The 22,746-nt window shown below is 37.1% G+C and overlaps 2 protein-coding genes across 2 annotated transcripts; one reads left to right on the top strand and one right to left on the bottom strand.

Annotated features, from left to right (window-relative positions):
* Window positions 1-718: 718 nt before the first annotated feature.
* Window positions 719-2,576, bottom strand: LOC104120085 (transcription factor RAX3-like). The gene is made up of 3 exons (XM_009631776.4): window positions 2,230-2,576; window positions 1,893-2,022; window positions 719-1,628 (listed from the first exon to the last, which is right to left on the bottom strand). The coding sequence occupies exons 1-3, from the start codon at window positions 2,363-2,365 to the stop codon at window positions 908-910; spliced, it is 987 nt and encodes a 328-aa protein (XP_009630071.1). The 5' UTR covers window positions 2,366-2,576; the 3' UTR covers window positions 719-907.
* A 6,089-nt stretch (window positions 2,577-8,665) lies between these two features.
* Window positions 8,666-21,976, top strand: LOC104120092 (branched-chain amino acid aminotransferase 2, chloroplastic-like). The gene is made up of 10 exons (XM_070195942.1): window positions 8,666-9,013; window positions 9,221-9,306; window positions 10,297-10,474; window positions 10,622-10,798; window positions 10,885-11,016; window positions 11,921-12,019; window positions 12,683-12,799; window positions 13,764-13,859; window positions 21,424-21,536; window positions 21,688-21,976. The coding sequence occupies exons 1-10, from the start codon at window positions 8,873-8,875 to the stop codon at window positions 21,803-21,805; spliced, it is 1,257 nt and encodes a 418-aa protein (XP_070052043.1). The 5' UTR covers window positions 8,666-8,872; the 3' UTR covers window positions 21,806-21,976.
* The last annotated feature ends 770 nt before the right edge of the window (window positions 21,977-22,746 follow it).

Genomic DNA, 22,746 nt, shown 5'->3' with positions numbered 1-22,746 from the left:
AGGGTCGATGTTCAACCCTTCGCGTTCTGAGCCCGATCTGGGGTGCAATAATCGAGCCCGATTTCGATCGTATACAAGGACAAACAAGTAGTACAATATTGTTCATGTTGAAAGGCACCACTTGTGATACGGTGACATTGAAATATTGGAAAGCGATAGTTTCGCTAAGTGCTGCTAATACATTTAATTTTACATATCTCAAAACTGAAGAATCAATATCCGACATCTCAGTCTTTCTGTTCCTGCTGGAACAACATGACACGGACCTTATTATAAGCTCTTCCTCGGCTCTTTGTTATTTGTATTAATTGAACTCAACATAATACTAAGAAGAAACTGCCATTTATCGATACCCTACATGCTAAAGCCAATCAAGTTGTGGCCAAAATTTCAAAGTACCTTTCCAACTTTGATCCCCATTTCCCTTTTCCAAAGGAGAACTTCTGAAATGCTTTTGTCGTTCTCAAATCTCACACTTCAAACTCAATGGACATTGTATTAAATTGAACTATATGTCAGCTTATTAATTTATCAAATATCAATCCGTATATATATATATCCCAAAAACTCAAGTATTGAAAAGGACCTTGCGATATATAAGTACATACATGTAAACTAGCACTGCAGGTCTCTATCTCTAGGATTCCACACTCACAACAACCACATGAGAAGGTACAAAAGCAGTCTATGAAAACCATAGCACGTATAACAAAATATATGCACACATCGAGCAAATACAAAGAATTTTATAATGTAGTAACGATGAAAGTGATAATAGAAACCAAACATATCTCCAAGGTTCAGTGAAAAGGCACACTGAAAACTCGACTGAAACTAGAAAAAGTTACTGTAAACGCAAATTTCGTAATTCATATGTTTACAGTTACATATATGGCTAAGATTATAATCACTGCTTCAACAACCCCAAGTATCTTGACTCTTCAAGTACATAATAGGGTGATATTTCTTGCTGGGTTTCAGAACAGGATACTGATGGAGGGTAAACAATTAAAGGGCTCAACTCTTCCCAGCCTGTACTAATATCTGGTGATGTAGTGCTAATAGTGCGGCTATTGACCATTTCCAATACACTTTTATCCATTTGTTGAGAATGACTAGAAGTACTGTTAAGCACGTTATCGGACAGGCCAACGGGAACGTAATTATTATACTCTTGGAAACTGTTGTTGCTAACTCCATTAATAATGCTGGGGTAATAGCTGCTTATCACTGAAGAATCACATGTATTGATATTAAGAGGATTAATAGAGGCAAGCTGATTTGTCGAGCTTTGGCACAGTTGATCTTGGCAGAAATAAACCTGATCAAGGGAATACTGAAAATTGTGGGTGTTTGCACTGCTTTCTGCCAGGTCACTTTGTGGAGCAATTAGTGTAGAGAATAGTAGTGATTGGGGAGGCCAAGAATAATATGCATTTATATCTGGATTAGCAAAGAAATTCTCGTTTTCCTTCATCATCTCTAGCTTATTATTATGATGGTATCCTGTCCGAGGCCGATGATCCTTTCGCTGTTTGCCTAGTAGTTTTTTCTTCAGCTTTGTATTCCAGTAGTTCTTGATATCATTGTCCGTTCGTCCAGGTAATTGAGCAGCTATAATTGACCACCTATGATATTGAAAAAGTTTAACATGTTAACGACTATCAAGACTCTTAATTAAATTAGCAAAGAGAAGCAAGGGCGAAGCTTCGTCTAAAAATTATACTATTATTAATTATTGATCAAATATTATTAATTATTGATCAAAAAATAGACTTAGAGAAGTACTAACACAAAGGATCAAAGAATAATAAATACAATAGCCTCGAGCGTAACCCTAAAAACTGAAATGAGTAATGCATAGGATCGACAAGTTATTGACTAATTATTACCTGCTGCCAATACTTAGATAGAGACTGCATATTATGTTGTCTTCCTCCTCAGTGAACTCCCCGTGCTTGATGTTTGGTCGGAGGTAATTCAGCCATCTAAGCCGACAACTCTTCCCGCATCTCTTGAGACCTAATTAAGAGATAAAAAACAAGATGAAATATAAACTTTAAAGCTCACCACTAAGATGAAATTCACCCTTTTCTCCCATTCCTTTTCCCGATCCTAAATGTGTAAGTAAAAACTAAACCTTTGAGCTCAAATTAATTATTCGGAGAGAAGCAAGATCATATCTTGGAATTTTGGCATGGCATATATAGGAGTGCAAGGATTACTAACCAACTTTCTGAGGAAGGGTGATCCAGTTACCACCAGTGCCATGTTGCTGGATATAGGACTTGAGCTTGGCATCTTCTTCAGGTGACCATGGTCCTCTCTTCACGTTGGCTTTGTCACAGCAAGGAGCTCTACCCATTCGATCTCAATCGTTTAGTGGCAGGCGCTGAAGCTTCTCTCTGAAAATATTAATTACTATCACATCTGTTTATATATATAGAGAGATAGATAGAAGCTCAAGGGGAGAGAGAGTGAGGGTAAGTATATTAAATTAAAGAATAAGGAGACTGTAATAGCTGGAGAAGGAGAGACATAGGGATGGGAATGATTAGCGGCTTTTTCTAAAAAGTAGGATTGGAAAAAGCTATAGTAGTAGTCTTTTATTAAGATATTAAAATAATAGGGCAATTTGAATGCCAGAAGAGTGAATCAAATGTTTTCTCATTGTCTTACTTAATTAGTTCGGAATCTTATATATCATCATGCAATTCATCATCCACCTACTTTTCACACTCCCACACACATAGTATTCTCTCTCTCTCTCTCTCTCTGATACACATACGAATTATCAAAATCCTTAAAGTTAGATCTTGAACGTTCATTTATTGGTGTGTATACTTGGACATTTAGAACATAGTATATACAAACATAGCAGTGTATATATGCATAATCAATTAAGAAGTACTGTGCCACATTCGTCCTATGTGTGGAAATTTAAGATGGTAATTTATCGCTTTTATATCATATTAGCAATATTTGAAAAGTTTAAAAAAATTTACAAAGTTAATTAGCGAAACTTAGAAAATATATTACCTCAAATTTTATGACTTCAATTATATATACTCCCTTCTTATGTTCCTCGACAAATGATACCACAACAACAACAACAACAAACAACAAATCTAGTGAGTTTCCGCAAGTGAGTCTGAGGAGGGTAGTGTGGGGACAAATGATACCACGGTCTAGCATTTCCTATATCATAAAAAAGCGTTTCCGGCAAGCTCAATTTCAAAGATTATTACTTAAAAATCATTTTAAAACTATGAACTTCGGATGTTCTATTCCGACCTTCTTATTTCTTGATCTTAATCAAAAGGCTGAAAAAGGTAGGTTTCTATGTACAATATAATCTAGCTATAACAAAGTTTTCCTCCTCCTGTTTTCTTTTCCTTTTGTGTGCCTCTAGATCTCAAAATTACCATCCAGCACCTCAGGTCCTCAATCCCTTAAGTCCAGATCCCCCTCTGTGAAATTGAATCAAAATACGAAGATTCAAGTATCGAAAAGGTGGAGAACTGTCGACAAACCCGTTGGTTTCGACTTAAATTACATGTGTTATTTTCCCTACTATTCATTAAGTAATAATTAGCTGTGATCTTCACGCAAATTTTCCTCTATTGTCAGTTTTCATTTTCTCCGATATCTTTTGGGGCCAAATAGTAATGTTCAATTCCCTCTAACTTGAGGTCGTTTTGGTCCGCAGCCGTCAAATTCTAGTTGGAACATTCCTTGTTCGATAGGAGGGACATTGCTCGCAAAGTCCTTTTTTGTCCCTATGAATTGTTGAGGGTTAATTAGAGGGCCTTAGCTAGACATATGGCAGGACTCAACGTGCGTCAACCTAGCTATACAATTACAAATTGGTGTGAATAGTCACACAACTGGAACAGTAGCATTTGTATCTCAAGCTTAAGAGACAAGCCCAATAAGCTAGTGATACAGTGTTGTCCACACATCATCACGATACCAATTATGAGATTAAAATATATGCTGGTTACTGTAGTATCTTAAATTTAAAACTTTTGGCGCTCCTGCGATTTAACCATGGATCACACACGCATAAGTAGAGGTATACAAACTGAATCGAAAAATCACACCAAATCGAAAAGTCAAATCAAACCTACTAAAACCCCCGATTAGATTTGGTTTGATATTGAATAAAAAAAAATGCGAACCAAACCGACATATAAGTATATAATTTTTATATATACTTAGTCTGTCCATAGTAGTCTACTAGTAGAAGGCTTAGGTTATGACTTGATCCAATAGAGTCAGAATACCTTTCTATCTAAAAGAAATGATACTCGATGAAAGGATCCAGATTCCACACTATGTTTTGGGCTGGGGAGAAAGTTGCTTTGCGAAGCTGGGCGTTCAGTGTTCTTATGGAGGAACTATACTAGAAAGAGAATTGAAAGGGCCTTCACATTTTTCATAAATTCTATGAACCCAAGCTCTTATTTTCATATTTCTCATTCCTTACCTTAATTCTGAATCTATTTCTTGGAAGAAAATAAGTGTCTTGAAATTTTTTATCTCGAATTGTATTCCCACGAAAGGAATGGTGAAGTTGAAAAACTAATCCTTCAAATCTTTGTTGTGGAGTCGATAAATTAAATGCCATTTGTTTAAATCGTAAGGACTTGCTTAAATTTTAACTCTATCTCCTGACAGTATCCGTATAAAACTACACCGGATCTTTCCTGAAATATAATTTATAATCAGATCTAAACGAACTCGGAACAGACCGTTGGGAAGCGATTCAGTAATTAAAGCTTCATGACTCCAATTTGGTTCTTAAAGTTCTCATGACGTATCAACTAATAAGAAAGATTACTTCGAAGTAGGAGCTTGAACTCAAGTATTAGAATGAGTCTTATTAGGTTTTCCCTGGGGGAAGGCTCCCCCCAACCCCCGTGAGTCCCGTCGTGCCCTGCCCTGCCTTGAACTAGAACTGGGAAACTAAGACACATAACTATAAGAGAGTAACTGCCAAAATAAACTCCCTAAGGTCGCACCTAAGATCCGAAGTAATCGCTTGAGAACTAACTGCATACCTGAAGTTAGCTTGTGTGCGCTCCCCTAGCGGTCCTGCCACCACGCCGCAGAACGAGAGCTCGTGTGGAACCTTTTATTCTGGTGTAACAGCGGTAGAACGTAATAAATATTATGTCCACCTAACATGGGGACGGAGGTACGGTAAACTCGGCCAAAATATGAGACCCGAAGGGCCCGGCACGCACAATCCTATCCTATCCGAGTCCGAGTTTACCCCTTGCACTTCGGACAGCCGTCCATAGCATCATAAGGAGGACCCCCCTTTCGAGGTACAAAAAGAGTACGGTACATAGGAGGTTGGTCTTTCTCAACGTTTAATACTTTTCATAAAATTTTCTTTAAAAAATATCTAGAAATATTTTCTATTCTCTTATGGATGTAATATTTAGTTAAATATGAAGTAATCTATTTTTATTAACTTTAGATAGTGGGTTGTATGATCACTTTCTTATCAAGTGTTAGTGAAATGCGTCAATATCTTTATTCTTCCATATTCATATGTCAAGATCTATTAAATTCTTTTATCTTTTTTGAATTTGAAGTGGTATTTCGATAATTTAAGATTAAATAGAACATATCATTGTATATATATCATATTGATGTTTATGTTTAATTATTAAATTTAGTTAATCTTGAAAGTGTATATCAACGAAAAATTATTGTCACATGACAAAAAATGACAATCATATGTTACTAAGAAAATTCTCCCATAAGAATATATCAATAGATCATATGTTAGTCAATTTTTTTATTTTTTACTAAACATATATTTAATTATCAAAAATTTAACAAAGTAAGATTGAAATAATATTCATGTAACAAAAAAACTCGAAAACCTCGACAAACCGAACCAATCCAAACCGAAATAGTTGGTTTTGTTTGGTTTTGATAAAAATCGTATCAACCCGATTCATGTACACTCTAAGCTTAAGTACACATACATGGAAACAAATTAAGAAACAATTGCTAATTGACCTCTATCAAGGGTCTATTTTAGGAACAATAATAATCTGAGACAAGATAATAGAAGGAAGATATTTCAATAATCATGTATATTAGCATGACCATATCTTAGTTAGAAGAGGCGAAAAGGAATTTAGGATTAAAATACAGTCCACTATCACATCTTGTGCCTGAATTGCCGTCACCTAAATTGACCGCTGTCCCTATTTTCTTATTGTTGCTGTTGTTTCTTGGACGTTGCCTTCAGCTTACAAGTTTTAAACTTCAATAGTAAAAAGGGATCCATTTTTTCAACATAAAAATATAAAATAAAGAACTCAAGGCTACCAAAAAGTAAACTTGGCTTACCCGCACCGTGCGTCGGCGTGATGTTTATGTTCAATTTTAACACAAGCAAAACATTAGGTGGCGTTTGGTTAAAAATTTCGAAACTTTTCAATTTTGTAAATAAAACTACTCTTCAATCAATAGACCAAAAAAAAGTTTTCAACTTTTGCAAAAAACTAAACTACTCTCAAAGAGTAATACGACTATGTCAAATGCGGAGGATGAAAAGTATTGCCATCAAATTGTCACTATACTAACTTTTATTTTTCAAAGAATTATAATCCAGAACTATTTAATTGTCTTACGACTCGTACTTAGTTTTCCTAGAATAATTTTTAGTCTGGATGTTTAATCAGAGTCTTAAGACTCGTACCTTGGTTTCCCTCTATATAGCCACAATTTTGAGTAATTATCTTAATCAAATCACCATATTATATAAAAGTAACTGCAAATTTCTTAATGCCTCTCAAAACAAATATGGGTTTAGTAGCAAGTAGCAACTTCTTTTGCATAACGTCAATTCTTTCCTTTCTAAAGTATATATATATATATATATATATATATATATATATATATATATATATATATATATATACATATATTATCAAGGGAAGAAGTCAAGTAACACCTAGACTGCAGCTATAAAGCAATGGAGAAGAAGCTGTATAATGCATTCTACCAACAGTACACACAAAGGAGTCGGAAAAGTCCATCCTAAAAGTAATCAATAATTAGGGTTTCCATACTGAAAGACACTGGATAAGAATGTCTCAAACATGAGAGAGAATTTATGGTGGTGGCCTACTGCGTGGACCGTTTCCTTCTTTCCGTGTTGAAAAAATCTGTATCTTCTTTTAACAATGGTTTAATTTCCGGAATCACTTATTTTTATGAACTAGTTGTTATATGAAAAACACTTACCAAAATAAGGAAAGACTGTGAAATTCAACAGCCATTTCTAGGTAAACGATAAAATAAAAAACCACCTTTGACTTGTTGCAATTTCATCTTCTAAATTCAGTCCTCAGATATGACCTCCTATTGGTGTTCATACACCTTTAATTTCTTAAGCGCAATATCTCTCTACGACTCTATGAGATACCTGTGTTTTTCTCTATTTTGTTTTCTAGTGGTTTTTTGGGCCTACCTGAAATTTGAGTATCACAAGCCCTACAGCTCATTCTCTTCTCTAATGTAATGACTAGAGTGGACTTTTCCAAGCTCACAATATTATTTTATTTCTCTTCTTTATCTCAAAAGCCTAAATATTGATGTCGATTACCGCCAATAATATTACGGAGGTTTATGAAAAGAATTATACAAGCTTGTGTTCATTGATGGAAAGACAAGAAAACATGGAAACACAAGAATAGTAAATAATGAGAAGAAAAAAAAATAATGATGCATGGAAGAATTAACATGAAATATTAAGTATAAACAAAAAGATAATGATAAAATTAGATAGACAGAACATGGTAATCCCTAGTTATGACATGGGCAAAATATTTACTAATGATCTATTGGGCAACATATATAATTTTGGTCGGTTGATCGAAATTAATTGCATTAGCTATATATATATATATACAAAAATATATATTTTATCAATTATTATTTTTGGGAGCAACTAAAAATATACATTTGCGTTTGGTGGAGATTGAGGGCTGGCATTGTGGTGGGTTGTCCAAGGGGAAACCCCAATAAAACTTTACACTTGACAGTAGCTAAGTCCACCCTTAGGTCATTTGGATTGAGAGACTGGACTAGCAATGGTATGGCTTTCTACAACTACAACACCAATTCAGAATCAGGCTCGCTTTGCTTGTTTGATTTTATTTTTGCAAATAGTTTATATGAATATATGGGATTCAATCTTTTGGTACAAGTTATTTCATTCTACTTTCGGTACAAAAATCATTTTTATGAATACAATGAAATTGGAACACACAACTAAGTATAACAAAAGAGCTAAGCTTTAAAGCATGAGATGTCAGCCATTCCAATGCTTAAGACAGTAAACATGAGTTTTAATTATTTGACTTTAATCTATGGAAAAACACTGTATCGCTAGCTTATTAGGTAGAAAGTAGTATTGGGCCTTTACAGTGGGCCTATGACTGTAAAAGGCCCATAATCCCCAGTTGGCCCGCTGAAGCATCTGGTGATCCGGTTCACTTAAAGATGGACCCCCACAGGCTAACCGACGCCTATTCCCAACAAATAAATAAATAAATAAATGCTATAGACTTAACATGTTACAATTATTAGCTTTTTAAGGAACGGCCTGATCCACTCGTTGTACATTTAGCATATTCAAACTAGGGTTTAATAAACCATACTACGAATTAATTTTTATGATTGGCGTGGTCTAGTCAATATTGGATAGATATGTAAAAAGCATAGTCGCCAAATATAACAGCAGACACATTTTTTTATAACAGTCTTTACCAAAATACATCTGTTAATTTTCAACGCCGGAGCAAGGAGGCCGTGCATAGAGATAACACAAGGATAATAAATGGAGAGCGCCGCCGTGTTCGCCGGCCTTCAGCCTAATCCCGGCCACCATCACCACCTTCTTGCTCCATCACGAAGTGCTATTAAGCTTCTTCCTCCTCCTGTCACCGATAAACACCACTTTTGTCCTCTTCCTCTCAAGGTTCTTTTTTCTTTTCTTCTCAGCTATTGAAATGTCGTTTACTCGTGGGTTTCGATTGAACTTGTTGATGGTTAATGGATACGTGTTTGTTTGTTGTTAGCTAATGTGTACGTGGCTACATAAATCCGTGCATGCCTATGGTTTGTGTTTAGATTGGCTCATTCGTGTAGATTTGGTTAATTTTGTGTGTTGAAATTTGTATTGCAGCTTCAGAAGCAGTCGCATTATGCTTCTTGCATTAATGATAACGCCATAAACAATGGAAATACACTTCGTGTGGCATCTCCGGCAAGGTATTTTTGCTTTTTTCTGTCGGCTTCTATTTCTTTTAATTTTAGTATTCAGATGTCCTGCTCTTAAAGCATATATACTGAATCCTAATTGTGTTGTATCGTGTGTGTAATTGGCAATTACTACTTTTTAATGGTGCATGACCGTAGAATACTCTAGATTAAGGAAATAGAATCAGGTTCATGTGACAAATTGTTGATAGAGAATTTAGAGATCTTTTTGGTCTTGTCTGTTCCCCATCTGCATTTAGGTACCTACATTGAGCAGAACCTGGCAACGTGTAGAAACTTTTAGGACCGTTCTGCTCTCAGCTGCATTTAGGTGACAACAAAAATTACACAATGATGCTACTTCTCTTTTGCCACTTTTGCCTTCTTCTATACTCATGATTTATTTTAGAGAGAGAGATTGAACTTGGAATATGTTAGTAACTATTTTCTTGTCCTTTCACACAACCAGTGGTGGTAGTAATTACGCTATCAACTTGTGAAAAAAATGCTCACTACTATGAACTAGTGACACATGACCTGAACAAACTTGCATAGAATCTTATACTTTCAGGGGCTTGATAAAAAAAAATTCTTTTACTTTCAGGGGGCTTGATCTTAAAACATTCTACTTAGTTTCCTTAACCTTAAAACTCTAGCATCATAGGCTAGTCATTCTAGATGTCTAAGATTATACGTTTTTGAAGAACAGAAATGCCTTAACATATTAATCAATTATCTGAAGGACAACGGTGTCATGGAATGCTATTTACAGTGTGAAAGGGAAGTGATTACTTCCTCCAATGCAAGTACCATCAGAATGCATCAATTAAAAAGAGAAAAAAAAAACTTCTTGGTAGAGCTCGCGGACTTAGTCAAATGCAGTTTCCATGTGGGTCATACAGTTATTTAATTTACAGACGATCTGTGAAGTGGCTCTACATCTTTTGCATTACTTGTATATTGCTTTCCACATAACTGATAAGATCTTTGTTTTTATAACAGCAACATAACATCTGAATTGGCCGACATTGATTGGGACAACCTTGGGTTTGGCTTTATGCCTACTGATTATATGTATGTCATGAAATGTTCGCAAGGTGAAAACTTTTCTAAGGGTGAATTACAGCGTTTCGGTAACATTGAATTGAGCCCATCTGCTGGAATATTAAATTATGGACAGGTTAGTTTTTATCCTTTTGTATTATGACAGTATCTCACGAAAACTTTCTTATTCTTAAATATATTTCTTCTTTGTTACTCATTTGAATGGTTACTGATTCACTTCATGTGTCAGAGTCACTAAAAATTCTATTGGAAATATTAACAGGGATTGTTCGAAGGTTTAAAAGCATATCGAAAACATGATGGCAATATATTGTTGTTTCGACCTGAGGAAAATGCAATGCGCTTGAAGATGGGTGCTGAACGCATGTGTATGCCTTCACCGTCTGTTGAACAGTTTGTGGAAGCAGTAAAAGCCACTGTTTTAGCAAATGAAAGATGGGTAATGTGTTACTTCTCTTCAATTAAAAATTATGTTATTGAGTGACTCGTGCGCCCACTAAATCCTTTTTTCTTTGCTTACTTCAGATTCCTCCTCCAGGAAAAGGTTCATTGTACATAAGACCTCTGCTTATGGGGAGTGGAGCTGTCCTTGGTCTTGCACCGGCTCCTGAGTACACATTTCTGATTTATGTATCTCCTGTTGGAAATTATTTCAAGGTATTTTTTCTGGATCCTTGGTTTTTCTGATCCATGCTTATTACTGGTTTTAGTGTACCTTCTCCTTTTAGTGCTTGCTTCTGCCAATAAAGACTCTAGTTTCTGCATGTCAATATTTGAAATACAGCTCAGACTATTAAATGTTTGATATGTAGTTAAACTATCTTTTCTATTTGATAATTGCTAAGTGAGCATCATGAGAAAAGCTAGAGTTACAATATCAGTCTGGTCTCAGTGTATCTTCTCTTTTTAGTGCTTGCTTCTGCCTATAAAAAAACTAGCTTCTGCATGTCAATATTCGAAGTACAGCTCAGACTATTAAATTTTTGAAATGTAGTTAAACTGTCTTCGTTAGTTTGATAATTGCTGACTGAGTATCATGAGAAAAGATAGAGTTACAATGTCGGAGTGTAAGTTATATCAAAATAGTTAACTTTTACTATGATATATCTCATTAGTCATTGGAATACCTTCAACTAGCTATGAGATCTTGAAACTTTGAGTGTGGTATATAAGTCCTTGACATGATGGATTTTAGCAAATAATTTGGGACTGAGAAAAGGGGAGGTATCTCAACAGCAGTTACTGGAACAACTTAGATACTTATACAAAAGTAAAAATAAGTTACTATTTTTTTAAATCTTTTGAAAAGTTGTACGAATGTAAAAAAAAATTGACTGCAAGACAATCTCACAACCTAAAACACAAAAGAGGATGGTGTCCATGGTCCAGAATTTAGAAAGGACTGGAGGATTGTAGTTTTGTTGTTTATTATCAAAAGGTTTGAAAAATAAACATGAAAATTTTACAACAATCATGCTTATTTTTCAAACCTTTTGATAATCATGTTATATGGCAGGTCCCTCTCTCTGCTCATCTGTTTCCCTTTTTTCTTTGTCCGCAGGAAGGTTTGGCACCAATAAATTTGGTAGTTGAGACTGAAATGCACCGCGCAACCCCTGGTGGTACCGGAGGCGTCAAGACTGTTGGAAATTATGCTGCAGTAAGCTATCCTTGTGGAGCTTTAGTTTATTAGAATATTTGTTTGAGTAAAGCACAAATTTATCTGCCAAACGCCTTAATTGTAGCCTTAGCCCTTAGTTACATTTTCTTCATAGAGATTCACAAGAATTAACAACCATGAGTTCCCACTTGAGCTTCTTTATGTCATCCTCATCTTTTTGTATTTCACAAAGATATGATCAAATATTTTGCAATTAGTTTTCCCCTTACACTTCGATATCTCTCTAACAAGTTTGTGAAGTCATTTTCTAAGAATTGTTTGAATTCTTACGCAATTGACCTAACTGGAGTTCCTTCATGTATTTTGGACTACACTTCATGTCATTACTTCACATGTATCAAAGGTGAAGAACATTAATCTAGTTTTTGCCTACACATATGTAAAAAGAAATGCGAGATGGATTCAACAACAACAACAATAAACCCAGCATAATCCCATACTAGGGGTCTGGGGAGGGTAGTGGGTACGCAGCCTTACCCCTACCCTTTAAAGGGAGATAGACCGTTTCCGATAGACCCTCGGCTTAAGGAGCGAGATGGATTCATGGGAAGAAATGCTACTTGCACCGTTCACTAATTGTTGAAATTTTATCAAGTCTGCCATCCTTGATGATTCATTTTCATCTTTGGGTTTTAACTGTAGGTTCTGAAGGCACAGAGTGCTGCTAAAGCAAAAGGCTATTCCGATGTTTTGTACCTCGATAGTGTTCAGAAAAGATACCTAGAAGAGGTTTCCTCTTGCAATGTCTTTATTGTGAAGGTATAAAGTTAGGCCAATACTCCGTGTCCTCCTTGTAAGATATTTTGTGGTGCCTGAATGAGAATGTGATACTGGTTTTGTAGAAGTAACCAATGACATAAGAACTTTATTTTCGATAGAGAAGACAAAAAATTTCTTTCTGAATATGTTCTTGCAAAAAATTCTTTTATGCCTTTTACCTTTATTCTTTTTGTCTTAATTATGAACATGTGGGTTTTCTGCTAATAGATGGACTTTTGTAATGTCTTAGCTTTTCAGTTATCACAATCTTTTCATAAGTTTTGGTTCTTGTATTTGAAAGTTCAACCCTTGATACATACGTTCTATTTTTACACTTAGACTTGGTTTTGTAGAAGATAATGTCTTATTAATATGTGAGCTAATATTCTGTGGATTTGTTAATCAATTTAATCTTCTGGTAGTCTAGAGAAGAATTGTCTCTACTGATCACCCAAAAAAAGAGATCTTAGGATTCTTGTGTGCAAAATCTTTTTCGACTTTTATCTACACAAAATCTTTTTTTTAAGCTTTCTCAAAGATTTGCATAGGACTTATTATTATTACTCCCTCTGTTCCAATTGTTTAGCATTATTTCCTTGTTATTCTCTCCTAAAAAATTGGTATATTTCAATATTTGGAAACAGTCAATTTTAAAATTCATTTTACCTTTAATAAGAAGCTTTTATAGCTACAAAAATGTGATGGCATGTTTAAGACCACTAGTTTCAAAAATCTTATTGCCACACAAATGTTCTTTAAGACCAAAAGTTTTAAGATTCCATTTTCTTTTTAACTTCGTGTAAAACTATGCCAAACAAATTGGAACAAGGGATTATTTTATTTATTTGTTTGTTGCACATGGATATATGTAACTATGAGTTCTCTGAACAATCTCTTTACTTAAATCGATATGAAACTGTCATATTAATGAAGGCAACTATGTTATTTGATACCATGTTTCCAGGGTAATCTGATAGTAACTCCTGCAATTAAAGGGACAATTCTACCTGGTATTACACGAAAGAGCATAATTGATGTAGCTCTTAGTCAAGGATTCGAGGTACCCCAGATTGTTTTCAACATAATATGCTTGCACTTATGCTAATGCTGGTTTAAATTCTGTTTATTTTTTGTGGTAGATAGTTTCATTCTTAATTTATTTAGTGACTGTCATATAAAAATATTAAGATGTTTGATAGACTTTAGGAAATTGACCAATGCTTGATTAAAATTATCACATAATTACTAAACTAAGTTTGGATTGGATCTACAAACTAGATTTGTTTTCCGCCATTTCTAGGAGTATTTTGCCCCTGGTTAGTGGTATTAAAATGCTCTGATATTCTCTCTAAGTTTGATGAAAAGGGGCCATTTTATCTGCCAATAGTATTGGCCCAATACAATTATCACTGATGATCTATTTTTCCCAATTCGCTTCTTCCTTTTTCTTCCTCTCAGCTCCAGCTATCCGCATTCTCCCAATGACCTCCTGTGAGTGTTAACTACCCCAGCAACCATCTGGTCACCATGTCCCCCCTCCCCCTCCCCAAAACAATCCCCTTACCATCAGTGTCTTCTCTTTTGTCTTCTTTACCTTGTGCCGGAACTACGCCTCCCCTAATCCATCTTAGTCACCTTGCCTCCCATAAATTTGCCTCCCATCTCTGTTAGTCATCCTTGCCATCGCTCTTCCTCTCTTGACTATTTCTTTTTCTTATACTTGTTCATGAACTTTATCCTTTTTTTCTTAGTTTTCTTTTTCATTTGCAGGAGGGAGGGGGTCCTCTTCTTTTCTGCATTTTCTTTTCCTTTTTTCGAGGTGCCTTTGTTGATCCAAGACCCCAGGATGCACAACATGTTACCGAGCAGCCCATAATAAGATCCCCTAGTCTTTACCCATAAGGAAGATTCAAACTTATTGTGTTATATTTTTTATGAACCATAGTCTAGAAGGCTCTGAAGCATTGTTTTTTTACAAAATCAAAATGACGATATAATCGAGATCAGTGAAACTAATACCTGGGAAGCTATAATTTTTACAATGACTAAGCATTATAAACTAAGTTGCTCGGACTCTTCACTTTCAATGCCGCACCCGTGTCGACACGACGTGGGTGTGGGTGTGGGATCCGTGTCGGATCTGGTCAACCGATTTTGGGTACTGTGACCAAAATCAACGGAGAAATTTGAGACAAATACAATGATTTTTGAAAACAAATCAAAAGCTAGGGTGATATGGAAGAAAATCGAATACCTTGTATATATAAATTTCTATGTCAATCCTTTTCCTTTTATCTCCTTCTAAAATTCTACTCTTGTTCAATATTTTCTCCTTTTCGGAATACCTTGTAAGTTTTCCACATAATGTCTCATAATTTAGACATATTTTTATAACTCTATTTTTAAATAATTGAATTATTTTTAACCAAATCCCCGCACCCGTATCCGTACCCTCGAATCTTTAAATTTAGATCATGAAGGATCTGACCTCTAGATCCGCACCCGTATCGGACACCCGCACCCGAGTTCGAGCAACTTAGATTATAAATATTGAGGATTGAACATGTGAATGAAGTGAGGCACTTAAGGAAGTGTTGGTGGTGAATATCCTTCATAGAGAATCATGTTTGCCATTAGAATTCCACTATTTCACGTATACACCTAGTATGCCGGGCTTTCTCATCACATCGATAAAAAATTATCTTCACAAAAGAATAAAAAGAGGTGAGACACATTAGTGTTAGTTTATAGATATGTATAGTGTAGTCTTGTCCCACATTGGAAGAGGAGTAATATCTCCTTGTAGTGTATAGCTATAAATAGGGACCTCTTGTATTGTATTTATCATCCAATATCAATAACATATTTTCTCCCGTGCCTTCTCACATGGTATCAGAGCATTAGTGAGAAAAGATCGTTGTGCGTCATTCGAGCGTTAACCGGGAAGAAAGAACTTAGTCATCGTGTAATTTTTCCGGTGACCTAAGGCTTGTCTAAGTGAAAGTCACTTTCTGTCGGTGTTGTGCTAAAACCAACACCACCATCAGGTAGATCACCCTCCGACTACCAACCCCTTGAAATTTTATCCGGCAGAAAAGCCGCCACGCTCCTCCACGCGCCGGAAACAACTTTTCCGGCGAGGGTTCCGGCCACTTTCCGGCCATTTTTTCGCGAAGCTTCTTCAGGACAGTGTGTTCTCCTCAAAATTCCGAGCCTACCCATCTAATTCAAATCAAATTCCGGCCACTTTTATATTTTTCCGGCGTGAACAGTGACTTTTCTGGCCATTTTTTGAAAATATTTCTTCAGGACAGCTTGCTCACAAAGGAATTCCGAGTCTATCCATCCTGGTTACAACAAATTCCGACAACTTTGGAATTTTCCGGCGCGCTACAGTGTTTCCGGCGTGAACAGTGTTCCGGCGCAGAACAGTGTTCTGTTTTCCTGCTGTAAACAGTGTTTTTCAAGCTATTTCTTCAGCTACTACTACAAATTGTAGCGACATGGGGACCGATACTTTGAATAGTCGGATGGTTTCTTTAGCAGAGTATATTGATTTCCTTCAGTATAAAGCATGTAAGCAGACATCGTCTGAGATAGCTTCTGTTGTTCAAACAGGTAATAGCGTGACTTGTTTCTCCCAATCTTCATCCTCTGAATTTTGGGTCATTTATTCAGGTGCATCAGATCATATTTCTGGTAACAAATCTCTTTTCACTACTATTTCGTATTCTCAATCTCTTCCAAAAGTCACAATGGCCAATGGGTCTCAAACCATGGCAACTGCAATAGGTCAAGCAAGCCCACTTCCTTCCTTACCTTTAGATTCAGTCCTTTATGTTCCCAATAGTCCTTTTAATCTCATAGCTGTTAGTCGCTTAGCCAAATCACTTAAATGCGTTGTTTTATTTCTTGATGACCATGTTTTTATACAGGAACGCAGTACGGGGCGGATTATTGGTACCGGGCGTGAATCAAACGGACTTTATTACCTTATCCTTGCTAAATCACATGGACTCACATCTTGTCTTCCTTTTACAACTTGTCCTGTTACTGATTCACCAGATTTATTACATAAACGGTTGGGACATCCCAGTTTGTCAAAACTTCAGAAAATGGTATCTGATTTATCTCACTTGTCAGCTCTAGAGTGTGAGTCATGTCAGCTTGGTAAGCATACCCGCTCCCATTTCCCTCGACGTCTTGATAATCGAGCAGAGTCACCTTTTACTTTAGTCCATTCAGATATTTGGGAAGCTATAATTTTTACAATGACTAAGCATTATAAACTAAGTTGCTCGGACTCTTCACTTTCAATGCCGCACCCGTGTCGACACGACGTGGGTGTGGGTGTGGGATCCGTGTCGGATCTGGTCAACCGATTTTGGGTACTTTGACCAAAATCAACGGAGAAATTTGGGACAAATACAATGATTTTTGAAAACAAATCAAAAGCTAGGATGATATGGAAGAAAATCGAATACCTTGTATATATAAATTTCTATGTCAATCCTTTTCCTTTTATCTCCTTCTAAAATTCTACTCTTGTTCAATATTTTCTCCTTCTCGGAATACCTTGTAAGTTTTTCACATAATGTCTCATAATTTAGACATATTTTTATAACTCTATTTTTAAATAATTGAATTATTTTTAACCAAATCCCCGCACCCGTATCCGTACCTGGATCCGTACCCTCGAATCTTTAAATTTAGATCATGAAGGATCTGACCTCTAGATCCGCACCCGTATCGGACACCCGCACCCGAGTTCGAGCAACTTAGATTATAAATATTGAGGATTGAACATGTGAATGAAGTGAGGCACTTAAGGAAGTGTTGGTGGTGAATATCCTTCATAGAGAATCATGTTTGCCATTAGAATTCCACTATTTCACGTATACACCTAGTATGTCGGGCTTTCTCATCACATCGATAAAAAATTATCTTCACAAAAGAATAAAAAGAGGTGAGACACATTAGCATCAAAATGTCTGACGTATCTTTCAAAGTTAAGCAACCAGATTGATTTTCTGTTGCTTAAATCACCTGTGTAGACATCATTTGTTTTGAATAACTCTGACTTATATGTTTATCTTCTTGCTAGTAGGATGTTAAGAAATTCCTCTGAATTCAGCTTACTACAATAAGTCAGCTTTTTTCTTCTACCTCACCAAATTTATGTCGGGGTCACTTGGAAAACCTGGGAAAAAGAAAAGGCTGGCCTGCAGCGAGGGGAATTGCATGCGCCGCACGGGCTATTCGGTGCCGCTGAAGAGCGTAAGAAAGTCGGCCCGTGACACGTGGTGTCAGAGCTGATAAAGGCCATACTATGCCATGACGATGTCAAGGAAAGCAGTTGAGATGACGAGTGCATTTTGGATGTCAGTGCGGAGATCACGTCAAAGCAGAGATCGAGAACCCGATACTACTGGTCGAAGAAAGAAATGGGTGACTCCAATTTCTTTCGAAAGTCTGTGCTTCTATTGAATGTGGTGATATGCCGATGAGTCGGGTGGTCAAGAAAAAGCCATGTTTGCCAGGTCGAGCAACCGTATTGCAAAGAGTGGGAGCTGTGGACTATAAACTTTGGGCATGATTGCATCGGAGATCTTGCCAAGGATGCGTGCATCGCATCACTTGAGTGTCTTTCCTGCGGGATAGACTTGTGGACTGCCTGAGGGCATTGAGAGGAGCCAAACCATTGTCATGGGGAGGCCTAGTGCTGAAATGCCAAGGTGAGGAGACGGATTCGAAGGACATAGCGAAGCTTCAGAATTGGGCGGATTTCCAAGTTGGAATGTGTCATTCTGGAAAGGGGTACGCCGAATGATCGGGGACCATTGAGATGGGGCCAAGTGCGAAGCACACCGGACCGGGAAGCCGTGCTAGCAGAACTAAGAGAGTTCTTGACTATAGGGCGAGTACAGACGTACTACCGGGAACATTGGGTACTTGCTGAGGAAGTGGCAGTTGGAAAACAAAGAGCTTTGTTCGTGAATGTGGCGATGCTATAACTTTGAGAATGTAGTACTCACCAAGAGTACGTCCCAAGAGCTGGCCGAATGCCAAGTGGGACGAGAGCGCTGAGAAGTATCCTTGATGTGTCATCGGGGACGATGACAGAATGAGTGTGGGAGGATGTCACAACCCGCATTTTGGGGTCGTAATTTCGTTCGGAACCGGTGAGAAAAGGTCCTTCTGATTCTCTAGCGTAGACAAGTCTATTCAGGAACCTTGGGCTTTTTAATTTTAAGCATATATAAGGGGGTATAGGTGTTGAAAGCTCAACCTGCCTCTTCCGTGCGTGCTGCCACCAAGCCGTACAGAATGAGGGACCTCAAGGGCCTGCCTGGACAACTCAAAGGAGTGTCATAGGTATCCATACGAGTTTGGGAACTCTATGGACGGTGCGATGCCTTAGGGCTAGCGTTGGGCACCAAACGGGCGCTGGAGGCTCGACGTGTGGGACGGGTATGCCCCGCGGGCTACCGAAATATTGGAAGAAGACCTCCGTGCCGATTGGATACTTGAAGCACCTATCTTCGGGGCTTCATGTGTCGACTTGTGAGCATGGCTCGGGTTCAGCCATGCGAGCAAGGGTCCGTTGGCCTAGACGTGCAGTTGTGGGGCGACACTGCACTATACGGGATGGACGTGTGTCGCGAGGGCCATGTATGGGCATGCCACGAAAGAAGCACATGACAATGGCCAAGGACTAAAGGTTGCCTTACTCAGGTGAAGCACAAGTCGGGTGCGGATGTACGAGGTGAGTGTCAAGCTTGAGGATTGGACTGTGCACGCGAGGGCGATGCTCAGTGTCCGGCGAAGGACAAGACATGTCCTTAGCCAACCCCAGGGCGCACATGGATTACGATCCTAAGATGAAAAACGCCACAGCTAGTCGAGGCCAAGAGCCTAGACATCATACGGGCGACACAGTTGGAGCGAGCCTCCTAGGCAAGCTTCACCACATGCACAGGATCGTGCTTGGAAAACCTGGGAAAAAGGAAAGGCTGGCCTGCAGCGAGGGGAACTGCAGGCGCCGCACGAGCTATTCGGTGCTGCTGACGACCGTAAGAAAGTGGCCCGTTACATCAGTGAGTAATAATACTTAACCACAACCGTTTTTAATGGGGACAAGTCAGAAAACATGCCATATATAATATGCAACAAAATGCCCATTTAAAAACGATAAACAATAATCAGTCTCATGTATTTCCTGTAAACAAAAATCAATTTAACAATTCGATAATAAACTCGGTAATTACTATTTCATGTCAAATATTCATGTTTGGGAGGTTTCTAAGAGTGGATCATGTAATGGGTAATAACTGTGGACCTCTTCGCAAGAAGTCAAATATAATAGTAGTCCCTACTCCAGAAAAATCAGTAATTGTATGCTAGTTCTACCTCCCGTTAGCTACAGGATCCTTCAAAGTCTCCTATTTATACTTGTCTTTGTAATCAGTCAATACTTACATGAAAAATATTTTTAAAACAGTACAGGGCATTTCAGTTCTTATCAAATCATGTAATTTCATTCGGTAACGGTAAAGTATGTCTAGTAGCAGTGAGAATATTTAAAATAACGGTAATCATCTCAAATAAATATTTCGGTATCATATCAAGTAAAGAACTTGTCCCACATGCAAATTCAGAATATTCGATAACACTTTTTTTTTAAAATCATGTATAAATCATGCAAGTTATAGGAACACAAATTGCGGTAAGGTTACTACTCACAGTACTCATGCCGAAATACCAACCGCGTCAACTCGTGCAATCTGTACGACCTCCTTCAGTCAATCTTTAATCACATCATATCGATCTCGTATCAATTTTGTTGTTTAGGCTAATCCGTAACTAATTTACAATATCCAACTCTTGGAGTTTCCTGTTGATTCTCAATTATTTTTTTTAAGTTGGATTCGCCTGTGCGAAACCAATTCTATATCTTAATCATGCTCATTAAGTCATATGTAAATTTTTGAGATTTTACTGTAGAAAACATAATTCCATATTACTTTTAAAAACTTCTAAAACATGCTTAAGTTAAATAATTGCACTATGTCATCATGGAAGCAATTTTCTGTAAGGAGTTCTTCACTCAAATTGATCTTTAATCTATCAATTTCAACCATTTCATAGAACATATTCATCTGATTTTAATACCACATGATGCCCGATATGCGCACAAGTCTAAACCAAATAGAACCACTGTCCATAATAAAAAATTTTCCCAGTACCCTATGAAGTTTCATAAATCAAAGAACAAGGGAAACAAAACTATAGAGAAGAACTTACCCTTCTTTAGTTGAAAGAGACCTGCCACAATTTACTTAAGCTTTAAAGCTTCTTGCTATTTGGTTTCGATTGTTTGATGAATCTAAAACCTTTGCCGATAGGTTTAGTTGTGGCAGAAGCTTTGGCTTCGTTTCCCTCAATCCCCTTTTCTGTTCTTGTTTAGTCTTTCCTATTGGGCTTTATCCTTTTTTATTATTATTATTATTATTTTTTTTTTTTAATTTTTTTGTTTAAGCTATTAAATGACTAGTATGCCCTAACTTAAATATGGGGGTATTACAGCATCACTACTATTCTGATACCATGATGTCAATTTGTAGGTTGAGGAACGACTGGTGTCCGTGGACGAATTGCTTGATGCTGATGAAGTTTTTTGTACGGGAACAGCAGTGGTTGTTTCTCCTGTGGGTAGCATTACTCATCAAGGGAAAAGGTATACACATATTTTTTGGTTTGGTTTTGTTTTACCCAGCTGATGATGCATCAAATGATGTTTTCCTGTATATATTGATTGTGTCGATGTGTGATTCTAATATGTGCGCATCTATACTAGATATCAATTCTTATTGGAGTTACTTTTGCAGGGTAACATATGGAAATAATGGGGTTGGTCTTGTGTCGCAGCAATTATACTCTGCACTTACTAGGCTACAAATGGGACTCACAGAGGATAAGATGGGTTGGATTGTCGAGCTTAAGTGAGCTTCCAATCAAGAGTAGTATTTTCTGTTGGTGCAAAAAATTTTAACTTGGAAGTTTTCAGACACTTGTGATCCAGAATGTATCTTGATTATTCATCCCATGATGCGTGTCAAGTATATCTGTGTATTTGATATGTATCCTTCATCTATAAATAGTCATTTCCACCCAAAATTTGCTGATTACTCGTAAAATTTTGTTATTTCACAAAATCACCGTCATCTGGTTGTTGCACAGTAAATAACTTTATGTCAGAAAACGTCAAAGGACAATATGTTCTGAACTTGGGTCGTCTGTTATGACATACCAATGGTTATCTGGAAGCTGGAAGAGGACACTTAATTTAAGCAAGTTGGAATTTCGAGATCTTCCTAGTGAATTTCTTATTACCCCATAAGTTTTTGCAAGTAGAATGAAGGGAAATTAATACTATATGGCCTATAATGAACTAGCATGTGAATAGAATAGTGTGGCATCTTCTTAAGAGTTTAAACTTGCGAAGAAGAAAGACCAAACCCAGAAATCTATTGATTGAGCGTTGATCATTAGACTATCCAACATTGACATTGGTGAACCTTGCAAAACTGCCAAGTTGGTACATGGTGTGGGTCGTTGACTAGGAGCGGGATTAAGTTTACGGTGTAGAAAAGGTGGACAATCAAATTTTTTGCTGATTCCCTGCTCTACATTGTTTGATTGTTGTAAATCCTGTCTCCATTAAAAGTTGTAAATCCTAACACCAAACAAAATTTAACTTTTCTCCATTTGACATGCTTTGATCATTTATGGATTCTATGCGAGATTCAGATTTGTGCGACATATGAGCGGATTACATTATCAATGGGACAACAGAGAAGTTTGACTTCAAAGTAAGTTTGAAAAGTTGACAGAGTAAGTTCATTGTTGGAAATTTGTCTTAAGCAAGATCATTGTTGGACTTCAAT

Source organism: Nicotiana tomentosiformis, chromosome 2 (genome assembly GCF_000390325.3).
Source record: "Nicotiana tomentosiformis chromosome 2, ASM39032v3, whole genome shotgun sequence".
Taxonomy (NCBI): domain Eukaryota; kingdom Viridiplantae; phylum Streptophyta; class Magnoliopsida; order Solanales; family Solanaceae; genus Nicotiana; species Nicotiana tomentosiformis.
The sequence above is the reverse complement of the archived record's forward strand: the minus strand, read 5'-3'. Positions and strand labels throughout refer to the sequence as shown.